Source organism: Gavia stellata, chromosome 7, assembly GCF_030936135.1.
Source record: "Gavia stellata isolate bGavSte3 chromosome 7, bGavSte3.hap2, whole genome shotgun sequence".
NCBI classification, from domain to species: domain Eukaryota; kingdom Metazoa; phylum Chordata; class Aves; order Gaviiformes; family Gaviidae; genus Gavia; species Gavia stellata.
Genome location: NC_082600.1, coordinates 49,853,006 through 49,869,653, shown reverse-complemented (window position 1 = coordinate 49,869,653; position 16,648 = coordinate 49,853,006). Strand labels below are relative to the sequence as shown.

The 16,648-nt window shown below is 45.2% G+C and overlaps 1 protein-coding gene across 1 annotated transcript in view; it reads right to left on the bottom strand.

The window, feature by feature from the left end:
* PAMR1 (peptidase domain containing associated with muscle regeneration 1) overlaps positions 1 to 3,519 on the bottom strand; it is a 57,166-nt gene extending 53,647 nt beyond the window's left edge. Inside the window, exon 1 of the mRNA XM_059819640.1 lies at positions 3,400 to 3,519. Coding sequence (XP_059675623.1) covers positions 3,400 to 3,472 — 73 coding nt within the window. The 5' untranslated portion in view covers positions 3,473 to 3,519. The remainder of the gene's footprint in view (positions 1 to 3,399) is intronic.
* Positions 3,520 to 16,648: the final 13,129 nt, after the last annotated feature.

Sequence of the window (16,648 nt, the reverse complement as noted above, 5' to 3'; positions counted from 1 at the left end):
CCTTTCCCCATTTTCTTGTACCAAACCCTTATATCCCTTCCTTTCCCTGTAGGGACAGGCCAGTTGGGCCACAGGCCCAGAGAGCTGCGTCAAGTGTTCATGCCTCCACCACATTTCAGCTCCAGTTCCAGTTTAAACCTCGTTCTCCTCTGCGTGCATCTTCTCCTTGCCCTCCAAACACCACACAGCTTCCTTTTACTGTATCTTTTTGTCATAGTTGGATTTAAATTACAGGCCATCTATGCCACTAGCCAGGATGTTTTTAGCATCTAAAGCAACCTGAAGAAGTCTGCCCTAAACCCCCCTCTTTCAGTTTCTTCTCTGTAATTACGAGCTGGCATTTGTGATTTTATTATCGGCACTGTGGCCTTGTGTCTTCATCCGCGAAGGGCTGTGACAGGATAAAATAGCCAGGGTGAGGCTAAAACTCAGAGGTTGCCACATTACCCTTCAGGCCTTGATGTCTTTCTGGGACAGAGGAGTTTATTCTGGCCAGAAAAATTATACTAGTGTGATCAGGAAGAGATTTTGTTTTCTCCACGCTGCAAGACAAGGAACAGGAACAGGTAATGAATCTAGCGCTTTTGAGTTAGCAACAACATTGATGAGGCTGGAGAGCCCGGCCTTTGCTAATGGGGTCTGGGGGACAAAGCTGGACTTCTGCAGTAGGGGAGAATATTTGGGAATCTGTGGAGAAGAAGCAGCTGCAGTACTGAACTTCATTACCACATAACATGAGAATGTGCTTGTGTTATAAACATGGAGGAGCGGTGCTGGGCCTGTCTTGAGTGCTTGCTTGCTGTAATGGTGTGAGACCTGGAACATGTTGGTGGTTCACTTGCAGTTAATGTTGCCCATATAGAATAGTTGACACAGACAGCAGCAAAACCCCTGAGCCTTCATCTCAAATCATACTCCTTACACCTCCTCCGGGGTGTGTAGTCCAGCCCTGACCAAGGACTGCAGATGCCCTCGGGCCGCCAGCCCTCTGTCCCTGCTAATAGCTTGCCTCCCTGCCCTATGGCCTCCCGCCACGTCCCTGGCCCTGCAGGAGGGAAAGGGGCATCCACGTCCCCAAGGGAGCTCCTGTTGCCGGCAGCACCCGCGCAGCCCTGCAGTGTTGAGGGCTCCCTCTGGGCCGATGGAGAGTCAAATCCTGGGCTCCGGCAGGCTTGCAGGGACTCCTGGGAGCCCCTTGAGGTGGCCTCGGTGTCAAGAGTGAGTAACCCCAGCTTTTCTCCAAAATAAAAAGCAAGCCTCTTTCCCTTTGTCCATGCTAGGAACCTGAACATGTGAACTGAAGTAACCCATTTGCTGAGATTGAATGCATCTGGATGTGTCTGAGTGCATCTGGCCTCCACTTCTCTCGACAGAGGCTGGAGGGGGAGGGGAAGAGAGGTTGGGAAGGGTTTAGATAGGCAGAAACACACACAAACACACATATATTTTTAAGCAAATATGAGTCACTTGCACTTCAAGTTTATTCCAAAAATCAATTCCCAGACCTCCCCGATTCCTGCCCCCAACTCTTGAGGCAGGCCCTGTGCAACTGGGTGTGATAAATACGGATAAAAATTGGATACATCTGTGGGGAGGAGGCAAAATGCTATTTTCCAACCTGCCCTGACATGCTAAGGCCACCGCACTTTTGAATCGCTCCTCGGTCTCTGAGTGCCCCTCCCGCCGCTGCTGGAGGGGAGCTCCTGGCCCCCTCCTCATGCTGCCAGCTGTGTGGTGGGCAAGGGCCCGTGCCAGCCACTCCATCAGCAGCAGGGCAGGGGAGGCACGGCGAGGAAGGAGAGGGGGCGAGGGGGACAGCTCTCCTCCATGTGTCCCCCAGGCCCTTCTTGCACTGCTCCTGGCGTGTGAGGAGCTGGTGTTGGGGGAAGCGGCATCCTCCCTCCCAAGCTCGCAGCCCCACAGCCCTCGTGTCTCGTTGCCGGTCATTGTCCTTCCTCCTGCCTCCCCTCGTCACTGCTGCCGGGGGGGCCCCCAGCAGCCCAGTGCCTGCCCGCTCTGCGGACCAGCTTCTCACCATGAGAGAGACCTGCCACCCCCGCAGCAGGAGAGATTTGTTGCCCACCTAGCCGCTTGACAGCCGCAGCCCATGCCTAGGGCTGCTCTGCCATCGGCAGGGCTATTTCTGTGCCACCCCAGCACGTGCCACGGAGCCACCTCGCCTGGCCAGTGTGCAAGGTGCCACGTAGCTGAGGGACAGACCACCGCGGGGACAAGTCGGTGCGTGTGGGACGGAGGTGTGGAGAAGCTCTCTGTGCTCATGCCGCAGGGGAAACTTTGGCAGGAGGTCAGCGTCCCAGGATGGCTGCGGGCGCTGATGGCCAGCCTGGCAGGCAGGCATCCCTGGTCACCATCTGTCACCTGCACGCTGGGCCCCAAGGGGCCAGCAGGGAAGGGCACTGAAGAGGCAGAGCCTGTGCCGTGGCCCCTGGCGAGGCGGGCTCTGAAGTGCCGTCCTTGACACCGATTATTTATAGCCATCGCAACAGGAGTGCCTGTGTATCTGACAGCTCCCCCAGCAAGAAGCGCTTACCTTGCCAGGAGTGCCGCCGTCTGTGGCAGCCTGAAGGGTGGGTGGTTTGAGGGCACCTCACCTCCCAGTCCTTAGGGCTGCAACTCCCAAGCAGGCAGCCTGCGACGCTGACAGCTAGCTGCTGCAAGCAGCTCCAGCCACCTCCAGGTGTAAACAGCCCACATTCGTGGCCGTAACAACAGCAAATTTGCACTCAACAGTAAATGTTTTTTGCTTAACCTTATCAAGAAGAAACCATACATGCTGGTTCAGCAGAAACTGGAGCGAGGCTTGAGTATAAAAAAGATCATTCTGCTTTAACGAGGCTTCCCGTTCGAAAGAATAATATTGGCAGAACTAAAGCCCAGATCGGAAACAATGTGTGGCTTTTGTTTTCTTTTTTTCCTTCACTTTTTTCCTCCCTTGCCTTCATTCTTGGTGTTGGGGCTGGAGAGGAAAGTCTCTGTCTTGCCAAACTAAACAAATTACGCTTTACAATTCAGAGACTTAAATGCCTCTTTCTATCATCATTTCCTTAGCACTGAGTGTTGAGAAAATAAAGCAGTAGTAAGCGAAGTGATTGCATACCCTTTTCTTGATGGCCATTGGCAAACAAATCCAGCCAGTCGTTTCTCTTTAAGGCTATTAAGTTTGCCTGGAAATCATCCCTGGGCAAACCTCCCCCCACACACACACTCCATGCCGGCAAGAAAAAAATAAATAAAGCAGAGCCCCTTCTTTCTATTATTACCATCCCTGCAGATCTCTCTACTTCCCATGACAGCGCATGAGATCAAGCCCCTCTGACCACACTGAAGGAAAGGGACTCTTTCAGCCGTGCAGGGAACGCACACGCTCGCTTACGGTACCTCTTGGCAGGCAGGAGATGAGCAGGAGCTGGAGGAGAGTGAGTCCTACAAGTGTCCAGGGGGCTCGCTCCATACTGCCCAGGCCGTGCAGCGGTGTGACTGCTCGGGAAGGGAAAGCAGGCAAACGCTTTTACTGGGACCTCACCAGCTCCAGACTGCGAGGGATCTCGGATTTCAGACCTCAGCTCGCTCCCATCCTCACCAGAGGGGAACTACCTTCAAGAGACTTCTCAGGCGTCCAGAAGCACGACGTCACCCCAAACCTCTCCAACTGCTGCCTTAACCCTTTCTGGACTCTGGCAGCCGATCCCTTTTGTGATGGGTTTGTTGGCTCAGTGCTCAGCTCTGAGATAGCGATTTTCATCCGGGAAAGAAAGATATTGTAGAGGGGGAAGAAACAGAAATGCAAAGATCTGTCTATGTGAGTCATCCCCGTTGCTGTGGGTGAGCTGAAGTTACAGCCGTCTCCAGAAGGAGGCACTTCGTACATGCTCCCTTTGGGTTTGCAGGGGTTGATTCACCCCCGGGGTGCTGCCCCTCACGGTGGGGCCGGCCCTGGGGTGGGTGCAGAGGGGGATTCCTGGCCCATGCTCCCGTGACCAGGCAGCCTGGCCAAGTGACATGTTCCACTTTACGACATGCCTAAAATAGCTGTGTGTTTTTATGGTGGGGCAGATGAATGAATGAGGCTCGCTAAAGTTCACTCCACAGTGGATGAAAACCACAAAACACAAAAGGAATCACTTGGCATACACGCGCTGGAGCTAGTCAAAACCTTTTTAAGGAGTCCATTTCTGCCAGGAAATCCAATTTTGGCAAAATTGAAATGTTTTGTCAGAACATGTTGATATTGAGGAAATGTTCAATCCAAACAAAGGAGACCATTTAATTTGGATTTTATCTTTGTGCTGTATTTTGTTGTGCCTTTTCTATTAGCACATGCTACTGATTTTATCTGGTCTTCAGCCCATATTTCATAGCAGTATACTCTACTTCTTCTAGTATTTTTCTTGCACAATTTTTCAATACTATCCAAAGGAAATATTTCATAGTTCTAAATCAGACTTTCTCAATTTAATTTCTGTAGCGAGTTTTCAAAATTTACATATATTGTGAGGGGGAAAAATTGAAATATTGACATCTGCTTTGAAGTAGAAACTCAAGTATCTCAAAAAGCTTTAACAAATACCTACAGCTGTTTGTAAAGCTCTTAGGCATGTTGAGCAACCTCAAAAATTTGGGAGCAGTAGCCAATGGAAACCTTGAGTAGTTTACTGAAGTGGAAAATCCATTACACCTTCAGGTGGTCTTTCACGGGGTGAATTCCGTTATCCAGACATCTGTCTAGGTTGTGTTTGTCCATCTACTAACCTATTGACAGTCTTCATAGTCTTTGTGGACCTTCTGTATGAAACAATACCAAAGTATTCACGATTATCTTTGTTCTCTAGATCTCTTAACACTGATGCAAACCCACCATTGAGAATACTAAAATAAGAAGACCTGAGACAGATGCCAAGACTTTAACCATTATGGCACATAGCGCTACTCAGAGCATGTCAACATAACATGGTACTTGGAAGGACATGTTGCACTTAGCTGCCGTTTGACTTTCTGCATGGCTCCCAACAGTGGATCCGATGCTAACTGCAAATACAGTGACAATCAGTCAATAAGAATATAGTTTACACTTCTCAGACTATTTCAGTATGATCTATAGATACTAATTGTGGTGGGTTAACCTTGGCTAAGGGCCAAACTCCCACTCAGCCGCTCACTCACCCCCCTTCTCAGCAGGACAGAGAGTGAAGATAAAGACAGGGAAGTTGATTACCAGTTACTGTCAGAGGCAAACCAGACTCGACTTGATTTATTGCCAATTAAAATAGATTTGGGTAGTGAGAAACAAAAACGAAAAGTAAGACAGCACGTTGTGTGTCCCCTCCTTTCCCAGGCTAAGCTTCACGCCTTCACTCCTGACTCCTCTACCTCCCCCCCGAGCGGTGCAGAGGGACAGGGAATTGGGGCTGCGGTCAGTCCATTGCGGCTCCTCTCTGCCGCTCCTTCCTCCTCACACTTTCTCCCTGCTCCAGCACAGGCTGTCCACAGGCTGCAGCCCTTCAGGAAATATCCCCCTGCTCTGGCGTGGGGCCCTCCAGGGGCTGTGGTGTGGGTATCTGCTGCAGTGTGGGCTCTCTGTGGGCTGCCGGGGAATCCCTGCTCTGCCTGGAGCACCTCCTCCCCCTCCTCCTTCTCTGATCTTGGCGTTTGCAGGGCTGTTTCTCACTTTTTTTTCTCTCTGTCTGGTGTTTTTTGCCCTTTCTTAAACACGCTTTCCCCGAGGCGTCACCAGCCTGGCTGAGGGGCTCGGCTGTGCCCCGTGGTGGGGCTGTTGGAACCGGCTGGAACCGGCTGCGACCGGCCGTGTCTGGCACAGGGCAGCCCCGGCCTCTCCTCACAGAGGCCCCTGCAGCCCCCGCTGCCAGCACCTCGCCGGGGACACCCGTACAGTCATTTAGTGTCCGCACACCCCTGTATTTCATAGTAGCTCCTGTTCTCCACCTCTGACACCACGGGCAAAATGTCCACAGCTTTTGTAAAAGGTGAAGAAACCAAGGCGGAGTGGAGATCTCTCTCTGGCGCAGGAATCATTGCAATGACGGTCCGTAGCAATCTGAAAGAGAAAATCCTAACAAGCGGACTAAAGCTTTTCCGCCGACCCCAGCGTGTGAGCCGTCCTCGCCGAGCCCAGCTGGTGCCCCGGGTGCTCGGCAGTTCGGGAGAAGGCTACCGAAGCTCTCCAAGTCCCACTGGGCACTGTTGTGGTTCAGCTGCCACGTTCCCCCGGAGCCCTGGATGGGCATCTCGTGCCCCAGAGCCCTGAAACCCTGCCTTGGTGGGCCCCTGCTCCTTTCTAATCGCTCACAAGCATGCCCAAAACTCTTTCCTAATGCCAGTTTTGGATTCCTCTAACAAGCCATTGCTGGGCAGTGGCAGGAGGAAAAAAAAAATGGAAAAAACCTGAAGCCCCCCAAACCAGATGAAAACAGTGAAAATGGGTAGCCCTTACCTCTTCACAAAGAAACACAAAATTTTAGTGTCTGTGGAATCACGATTAGTTTATTACCTAGCCCTTATTTCTAGTAGGCAATTAAATCATTTAACCTAGTAAGTCCATTTAGGACTGAAAGGTGGCTTACAGATATCTGAGGCTTAGATATCTCTGAGGGGGAGTCTCATGAGGACGTAAGCCAAAATCTGGTTGTGGTGTGTGAAGTGCAGGGAAATCCCAGAGCACTGAATGAGGCTGGACACAGGGAAACAGAGTGTTAAGGCCAGACACAGGGGACCTAATCCTTAGGTTTCTCATAAAGGCCAGAACCGTTGGGGAAAACATACCCACAAGGGCCACAACTATTTGTTTGTTTGAGCCAGTTGCTGTGGCGAGACGTTCAACCCGGTAGAAAAGGAGTAGCTGGAGTTGCGTCTTTGTCCTGTGCAAGGAGCAGCTCTGCAGGGACACCTTCTGTTTTAGGGTGGAAAAGTGGTCTTTCTGTTTTATGGAGGACTGGGCTAAAGGGGAAAACTGGTAGACCTATGACATCTTTTTGTTGTCTCTGAAGGAAGGTAGTTATGCCACCAGGAAATATAATTGCACTCAGCATTACTCTACAGTGCTTAACTTAGTTTGGCACCTTGCAAAATCAGTTTAGTTGGTGGATCCACTGCCTCCTTAGAGAATGGCTCAGCAGCCAAAAAAGTGAATTCAGCCATGATCCCACAGATTTCCACATGGCCTATGTACACGGGTTGTCTGGTGGGATGTAGCTTTAGCCCCGGGAGTGACTCTGGGCACTTACGCGGTGCTCCTGAATGCACTTCTTGCGTTCCTATTAAGAGGCAGGGACCAAACCAGGCAGGTCGCACCAGCCAAATATTTCAGGCTGTATGTAATCCTCCATGAAAGAAATCTAAAAGCTCTTAACCATGTGTCTGTGCTGCTGAGGAATCTCACTGTAGCATTTGGCTGCAATGTTTGTATCTGCCCCATTGCTGAACGTACTTAAGTACAGGTTTGAAAATCACATTCCACTGAAACTGAATTGTAAAACAGAGTGCTGCAACAAATGATAGAGTTATCATATTTTAATAGTCCTTTTAAAGTACCCAGCAATCCATTTCAACCTAGAGTAAAACAAGCCCTTTGATAATTGACCACTGGGTGAATAATTAATGTGTAATTAATACCACTAACTTGTACTTCTAATAATCCGCCATCAAATCTGAGACATGAAAACCCTGTGTGGTCCAGTCTGCAAGAGCAGAAAGAAAGCCAGCACTTTATAGTGGGGAAAAACTGAGATGCAGGGAGATGAGCTGAGGTTCATATCCTGAAGCAGTGGTGGATCAAGAAGGGAACACAGTAACTTCACCCCCGTTCGGTACTTGAAGTGCCGGATTGTCGTGCTTGAGAGGACTCAGTGAAGAATAATTAGGGATGAATGTATAGTTCTTAATAAAATCAATTTGGACCTGAAATAAAATCACTCTCTCAGAGCCAGCAGGACTTTTTTTCAGTCTTTGAAATTTTAGTGAACTTTTTATTTCCCCCCATTTTCACAAACTACTGAAATCTCTTGTTTCTGTTACTGGAACATTACCAGAAAACTTTCTTCTTTTGTGACTTCTGCTCAGATGATTCCATCCCAAATGGCCTTGATGATCTTCCAAAGCTCCAGAGGTTCTGCTGGAAGGAAATCTGTGATTTTCAGTGTTATTCATTTACGCTACTACAGATTGGATGCCTTCACAGGACGTCGTTACAAGAACATTTGGAGCCCATTTCGCTCTCTTCTCACAGGCAAGATTCCCACTGAAACTAGCGGAGTCTTCTGCCAAAGAAAGAGTTTGAATCATCTGAGCTCAAATGTGCTCCCAGCAGGGTTGGTGGAGTTAGGTCTTGAACTTTAGCGACTGCCCAATAATACCCATCCCACTCAAACAAAACCTGAAGAAACCATTTGAAAGACACTGTAAAAGAAAATGGACCCATTGAGAGGCTGGAAAGGGCTTGTATCTCAGAGGGAAAATAAAGTTCAAATGAAACTCAGACCTGGAGCTTTAAGAGTAGCACCAAGAGCATTTAATGAAAGATTAGCACTCATGTTTTATTCCTCCCCTCAAAGCATTATTGTTGAATAAGGGGGTCCTTTTAGAGGAGAGATTACAAAGTGTTTGTCTTTAAAACACAGCTTTTAAAAGAAATCCCAGACCTTACTGTAACATCTGAGGAACATTTTATAAGTTTCTAGGAGTATTAAGAGTATACTACTTTGCTCTTCAGGCTTCAAGTTCTGCCAAATGTGTGCAATGCAATATCCAGCATTTATGAACCACAGTAGAATTGCGGCAGCCTGCCTGCACAGGCACCTACAGGCAGGGGCACTTTGTGTGCCTTTTTTCTGCCCTGAGCTCCACAACCTATTCCCATCTCTATGTGGGATGTTAATCCTCAGCGACTGAGGCATCGCACTCCAGGAAAGCTAAATGGGTGAGAGTGGGAGAAGCCAAAAGAGCTGGGAGCTGTAGTGCCAGCGCACAGTACAGCCCCTGACCTAATGGGACTTGTAATGACAATGGTAATGCTTGTATTTGTTAAAAAGATTTTGTCAGGAAAATCGAGGTAGTTTAAAGTTTATGATTCCAAATACATTTCTGGGCAGGTGATCAGCAAAATATGGCCAGAAGAATATGATTGCTTAATGGCACCTAACAAGCAATGGGCTTTTTTTCAGTTGTTATTTCATGTCTTAATCTGTCTGGATGTTTTTTTCAGTGATCCTTCTGTGTTTCACTTTTGTATACAGTCTTCACCATAGCAACATGTAAGAAAAGAAACAGGTGGAAGATTTGGTTTGAAATTAAAACTAGCCAGTAGTCAAGCCTACTTAACAATCAGTCAGACACTGATATTACAGTCTAAGGGGGTAACAAAACAGGGCTGCAATTACGTATTTCCCTATGTGGACGTGAACAACCTGTAGATTCAGTCATTCTTGTGAAATACATTTTTGCTTCGTAGGTTAATAAATAAGGCTTTCTAGGTTAATTAATAAAACTTTTAGTCTGTATAGCAGATTCAAACTGATCACCAAAACCACAGAGACACAGAAAGTTAGCAACTGTTTTGGTTTTATTTAAGTTGGGCTTATGTTTTATGGTCTTGGGTACATGTGAGTCAGCATGGAAGCCAAGAAGAGAATGTGATTTTGAGACAGAAACCTAACCACACTCCACCTAGAAGGCCAGCCTAGCACTGCACCATGAAGTCCAGCCAGATCACAGAATCACAGAATCACAGAATCACTAAGGTTGGAAAAGACCTGTAAGATCATCAAGTCCAACCATTACAAAAAAATGAATGTGTGCATGAAATAAAGGTCAGGAAAATGTACGTTGGAAGTAATTGGTGGAAGGTCAGCTTTTCAGAGGTGCTGAATGTCTGATTTTCCAAACTGGAAATGTAAAAGTATAGCACTTCTGGAAATACGATTCACATGAACTGTAACAGCATTGCAGTTAGATAATGGAGTGATGTAAGACTTGGGCAGTGCTGCCTAACAAATTAAGAGCTTAGTTTGAAGCGCAGGTTTTCTGTGATCTCCTTTTCTCCTTTCATTGATCCCCATAAAAACTGAAATTAAGGCTCACTTTTTCTGTCCCTGTAGGTCAAATTTGCAAAATGTTCTTACGAATGTTCTGTGAGGATGTCTAGTTAGGAGCAACTGTGAAATTCTAATTAAAAAGAGTAATTAAATTACTCACCTTTTATACAGTTGTCTTACATGTCGTATACGTAAATAATCAGGAAATGTAGAGTAACATGCCATGTATCTTCCCGATGCATCTTTTGGGAGTTCTGCCACCCATCATTTAACACCCTCTCATGCATTTCATAGTTTTTCTGTCCTTCTCCCTTGATTGACTTGACTGACCTTGACAAAAACAGGGGGACCTGAATAAGAAGACAAAGGCAATAAAAATACAACAATTCAGAAATAGAGAGCAAGATTGCTCAAACTAATAGATGAAGTGACTGAGATCTTTCAGAGCAGTAGTCCATTCTGAGAACAATCGGACACCAGGGCATTGCAAAATTTTATCTCATGATATAAAAAGATATACTGATCAAAATCTCAGGCCAATATGCAGTCATGTCTTCAATTTTATTTTTAAAAAAGTCATCAGCAGCTTCAGCTAGTGCAAAACCAGGTGCTGAAAAACAAGTTGCCGAAAAGTAGCATCTTGTCCACCTCTTCTGTCCCTATCAGACATTGATGGGGCAGTTGACAGTCCTGATGACCCTGCTTCCACATATTTATTCTCCATGTCATCCTTGTAATCTTTGAACTCTGGCATGCCAGACCATTACTGATGTTTCATTTAAAAACTTGGAAAAAAAAAAGAAAAATGTTTCCTAATAATTTTTATTGTGTTATTTTTTAGGCAGTGATATGGGGATACGAATCAAAAAGATCATATGTTGTAACATATATTTAAACTGTGTAATTCTGAAGCACAGATGGCACCACTGCCCTTACATTAATTCCTATGGGAAAATTTGTTTTGCTATCTGTCAAATTACTAACTGTCGCACTTTCCAGGAATGCACGCTCAGTGAGTAGCAGGATAGGTCTGTATCAGGAAATCCCCCTCTGTGTGTCTAACGCCACAAAAAAATGCATCTTAGTATAATTGTGTTACTTATAGCTATATAAACTGGGGAGATTTAGAAGATTTACAAGCTGTTAATCTAGGAAAAAGACTCTATAGACAAAAAACATGAGCTAAAAAGTTCAGTCAAGTTAATGGAAGACTTTGTGTAGCTCATAAGACCTCTGTTTAAAATATCCATGAAGATACTACACAGTACTGATCGCAATGGTATTTTAAGCTCTGACCTAGCAAAGACTTAAGCATGTGCTTAATTTTGGCTATATCAGTAATCCCACTGAATTCAGTGGGGCTAAATGACACTCTTTTAAGCTTTTGGAGCCTAAAGGTCTTGGTGGATAAGCATAACTGAAACTGGGAGAGGTGGCACTGTCAGGGGTCACACGGAAAGCTTTCTGTCCGAGTCCTGGGCTGGCTGGACTTCCCACACCTCCAGAGGTGTGGAGCATTGCGATCATTACCACAGTTGCCACCCTCAGCAGCAAAGAGGAGTGAGGTTCTCATTTTGCAGCATGCTGTACAAGAAATAAAAAGAAATAGATTCCATCAGACCAGATTTCCCACTGGGATTACCAACAGACTAGCACCAGACCACTACGTCAGAGATATTGAAAGAGTGACAGGAGTTTCTAAATAAGACCGCCTTCAACATTCGTTCTTAATAGGTGTATCAGAGTTTTTAGTAAATATTTATGTAGCAGCATCCAAGATTAGAAATCAACACTGCTGCTTTCCTTTAAAGATTGAAAAAACTCAGCTGAAGCAAAGTAAAAGATGTTACCACACTGTTGTCGCTCCCCTTGACTGTTAGCATTCAGTGGCATACAAGCTGACAGGAAGGGTATTGATTTTTATTACTTTGAACATTTCTTCGTAGAAGAGAAGCAACAAAAAGGAGTAGAAAAGAAATAATAGCAATTCTTGTTTTCTCCAGCAGATCTTCGATCTTACAAGTTTAAGCAGTAGAAGAAAGGAATACTCTATTCCATTGCACTCTGTCCTGCTAGAAAATCCACATTTCTCCATCCTTGTCATTATTTCTCTATCTTGAAACCACAGTGACAGCATGTGCCTCATGGCAGCATAGCTTTAAACTTCTGATATCTATTCATGGCTCCTTGAGACCTTGCTGAACTCCATTGCACTATAACACAAAATTGTGCAAGGAAAGAAAAGTCTACACAGAAAAGTCTGCTTTGAGTAGTCTAAACTGATGCAGGAACTGATGGCCTCAAGTTGCACCAGGGGAGATACAGAATGGATATTAGGAAAAATTTCTTTACTGAGAGAGTGGTATCACAATGGAATAGACTGCCCAGGGAGGTAGTGGAGTCACCCTTCCTGGAGGTATTCAAGGAGCATGTGGATGTGGCATTGTGGGACGTGGCTTGATGGGCATGGTGTTGTGTGGTGTGGGTGGTTTTTTGTGTGGTTTGGTGGGGGTTTTTTGTGTTTTTTTGTTTTGTTTTTTTTTTTTTTTGTTTTTTGTGGGTTTTTTTTGTAATGGTTGGACTTGATGATCTTGCAGGTCTTTTCCAACCTTAGTGATTCTGTGTGATTCTGTGAGGAAGGACCTGAGAAGAGCTGGTCTTGGATCCAGTAGAGAATTTTTAGTTTGTGCTAAAAGAGTATTGACTGTTGTGGGTTTTTTTCTTATATATTTGGTTCTGTCCATAATTCCATTGCTTGTATTCAGTCATTGCCTTCTATGTGAAGAATTTCTTGGCCATTGACATTTGTTTTAGATTTCTCTTCATGTATTTTTTAATCCAAAACGGCTTGATCCAAAGCCAGTGAAGTGAATGGAAAGACTATCACTGAGTTCAGTGGTCTTCGGAGCAGGCCCAGAAGGATCCTGATGATTAGCTGATACAAATTTGTCTGAAATTGAAGGCCATGTCTCTGCTATGTTGAAACAGAAACCTCTGGAGTGTTTGTGAGCCTGTCCTGACTTACTTCTTGGCTGGCCTGGGCATACATGATCCTATAGATGATGGAAATGGTGCTCCAGTTGTACCTCAGGCCATGCCTGGAAGCTCACCGTACGGCAGATAGGCAGTTCATCTCCTGGGCAGTCATGGGACCATCCTCTGCAGGCAATATAGGCACAGGTAATGTGAGTGCACCACTTCAAATGACTTTATCATCTAGATCCATGTGACTACAGGCAAAATTGTAAATTAAATATAATATTTATTCCTGAATTAAGTGTGCTTATGAGCAAGGATTTTCCCAAACACTATCAAAACAAGCATTATGAAGAAATTTCCTGTATGGACTGTTTATGTCGTAACTATCCAAAGTTGGCTTTTCTATGCCTTCAGAAGTAGCCACTGTCAAAGACAGGAGCACAACTGAATACATCCAGCTATTTGATATCCAAGGGAAATTCTTCTCTTGCTGATGTCCTCAACTGTGTTTACCAAATGTTTTGGCGTGTTAAAATCTACAAACTATGCATCTTTCCTGAGTCACCTAGTAAGCATTGGCTTTTAGATAATTAGCTTGTAACAGTAGTATCTCAAGGCCGAAGCCAATACCAGCACCTTGAAATGTTTAATTAGTTTTCACGTGCAGCTTTTATCTCTCTGCTCTAAACACACAACTGTCACACACGTCATTATGAATAAGAGATCTTAGGCAGAAGCCTACAATAGCAACTCAATGACCCACTTAATGGGATTGTTGCGTATGGTGGAATATTACAATGCGTAACTAGGGTAGACAGCAATCACTTTCCTTTTCATAATACACAGATGGCATTTCTGCTCTTTCAATGGGAGTCAATCAGTGAAAATTGGTTCTCCTGCCTCTTCTTCTATTCCTGACCTAAGGCGTGATTCAACCAACATGTCTCGGTCCTGGCCTCTAGCATTTTGTACTCTTTCATGGATCTTCCATATCAGACATGAGGATAGCGTCCATCTAACCAAACGTTAGATGATTGTACGTAGATATCGGAGTTAGTGCTTTAGGTGCTCTTCATTATAAATGGAGAGAACTAGAAACTTCTGGTATGTGATTTATTAGCACTCTCTTAAAAATCAGCATTAGGATGAGTTTTCTGTTCTTCTCCATGCACTAGAAAGGGTTTTTAGATGACTACCTTTGATGTAAACACTGACATTTAGGATATCTGATGTTAAATAAGGTGAATCCCAACGCAATCTGGAAAACTTATGTGAGGACTGCGTGCCATATAAAAAAGTAAAATGCAATATTGACTTAATCTGCAAACCTGTATATCACGGGACAGATTGCACTGGTTCAGGCTGCCATTCATCATGAAGCAAAATATTGTCTGCTTCCACAGAGTACAGATACCAGAAGGGTGGCAGATAAGTACTACGTGAGGATCTGGCCTTCGGTGCCAGCCCTTCTCTGCTGTTTTAGCAGAGTAAAGCCTTACTGGCCAGCACAGATGAGCTGGTTTAAAAATGTTTTTTGATTTTCTCAACCAAAAGAAGCCACATGGGCCACAGTGTAAACTAATAAATGGGAACAATAAGATGCAGACAACGGAGATCTGCATATTCCCAGCTATCTTGAAGTGTATTTAGCATTATATCATCCCCTTCCTCCATGTGATCACAACTAAGCCTTTCCCTTTGAAGTATAACGTATCAACCACAAAAAGAGGAGGAAAACATAAATCAGGATGCCTTAATAAATAGTACTCCAAAATAAGTTGGTGAGACTTTTATTTTCTTCTCTGTATGTAGGAACAGAGTAAACAGGTTAATCAGTTTAAGATTCTTTTATAAGGTCACAGTGCTCAGTATGATTGACTGGAGATGAAATTTGGCAGGCAATACCTTCATAATGTGATCTAATAATGTTTGGTAGCATGGGGAGGGAAATAAAGAAATTGGCTGAGAGAGGATTGCTTAGAAATTGGCAACCTTGCAAATACTGTAACTTCTCTATGGAAATCTCATCAGAATGATGAGCCAGCCAGCTTTTCCGAGCCTGTCCAGAATTTTCCCTTTCAAAATATTTGTGCCTGAGTGATAATGGATGACTTCTATTACTGGATGGCTCTTGCAGTGCACTTCAGGACTGACCTGAAGTATCCCCTGCTATTTCATTATTGGACTGCAAACGGCCCTGCCAAAAAGCCTCACTCCTCAATCCCTCCTTTTCTTTCAGGGCTAGGGTTCATAGGTCTGTTGGAATATTGTCACACAAACACAGTCAGGCCAGACAAGATTGAGTATCCTCTTTGTATAACCTCCAGAAATGACCCTGACCATACGTTTCAACAGATATAGACAGTAAACTCATTGGGACAACATGTTCCAGCTCACAGTTCTTTCCCGTTCTCCACTAATAAAGACTAACTCAACTCCTAAAGTGTTTATGGTTTAGCAATTATACTCCTATCTACACATATGTCTAACACCCCTTTTAAACTTGCTAAGATTCTGCTCCCCGAGGTATGCGGTGGAAGTGATCAATTATCTAACTACATGTTGCACCAAGAATCATTTCTCTGGTCAGATTTGAACTGGCCACCTTCTATTTCATTAAATTACCCTTTGGTTCCTAAAAACCAAGGCAAACACTTAAACCATACCTCTCTAACATTTTCTTGATTCAGCAGGTTACTATTTTTGGTAAGACAGTTCTCATGGTTTTTTCAATTGCTCCCAAGAGACCAATTTAATGTTTTTTCTCTGCCTCTCCCCTTTTCCTCTCCATCCTCTAGTCCCACAACATCCATTTGAAATGCAGTTATTGGGATGAGGTGAGTATCCCACAGCGGCCATCCCACCGATTAGATCAAAGCATCGCATCATTCTCTTGATTGTGTTCTCCTCTGTCCATACTTGCTGGCTTGCTGGGATGCAGCTGCCACTGCAGCCACCACCTCTTTGGCCTGCCCAGAGCAGGACCCAGCTCACTTGCCTGAGCTGATACAACTAACCTATAACTGAGAAGTGCAGGGGTAACTTACTCTTCTGATGCTTGTATTGAACTCTGCTTGTCGTGTTGTCTGCTTCCCTAGACCCTTGCTTAGACTATGCTTGGACCCTTTGCAAGTTCCTCACAGACATTCCTTGGTCTGGACTGATCAGCCTGACCTTATGCTGTCTGCTGCAGTTGCTAAGTCTCAGCTCACCCCTCTTTAATAGGAGTATTCAACTACATACAGCTTCACATCCATGTTAGACACCTCGCTACACCTATGTTGTCAAGTATGAGAAGAAAACATTCGTTCCTACTCTTTCTTCCTATCTCTCAGCCAGTTTTGACTCATATACTTTGTTTCTCAGCCATGATAGTTTAAATTTATTTCTGTCCTTCTATAAGGCACCTCAGAAGGGGCTTCACGGAAGTCTAACTGAGCTCTGACAACCAGCTACCCTCTACCCGCTGCTTTACTCTCATGTAAATTCACTGGATTTCTGTCCTGCAATGCCCATTGCTGTTTCAAGCCCAGAGCTCCTCACAGCACCGGCACAGCTACCACTGTCCACCTCTGCTGCCGGCTCAGATGGTTCCTGCTGAACTT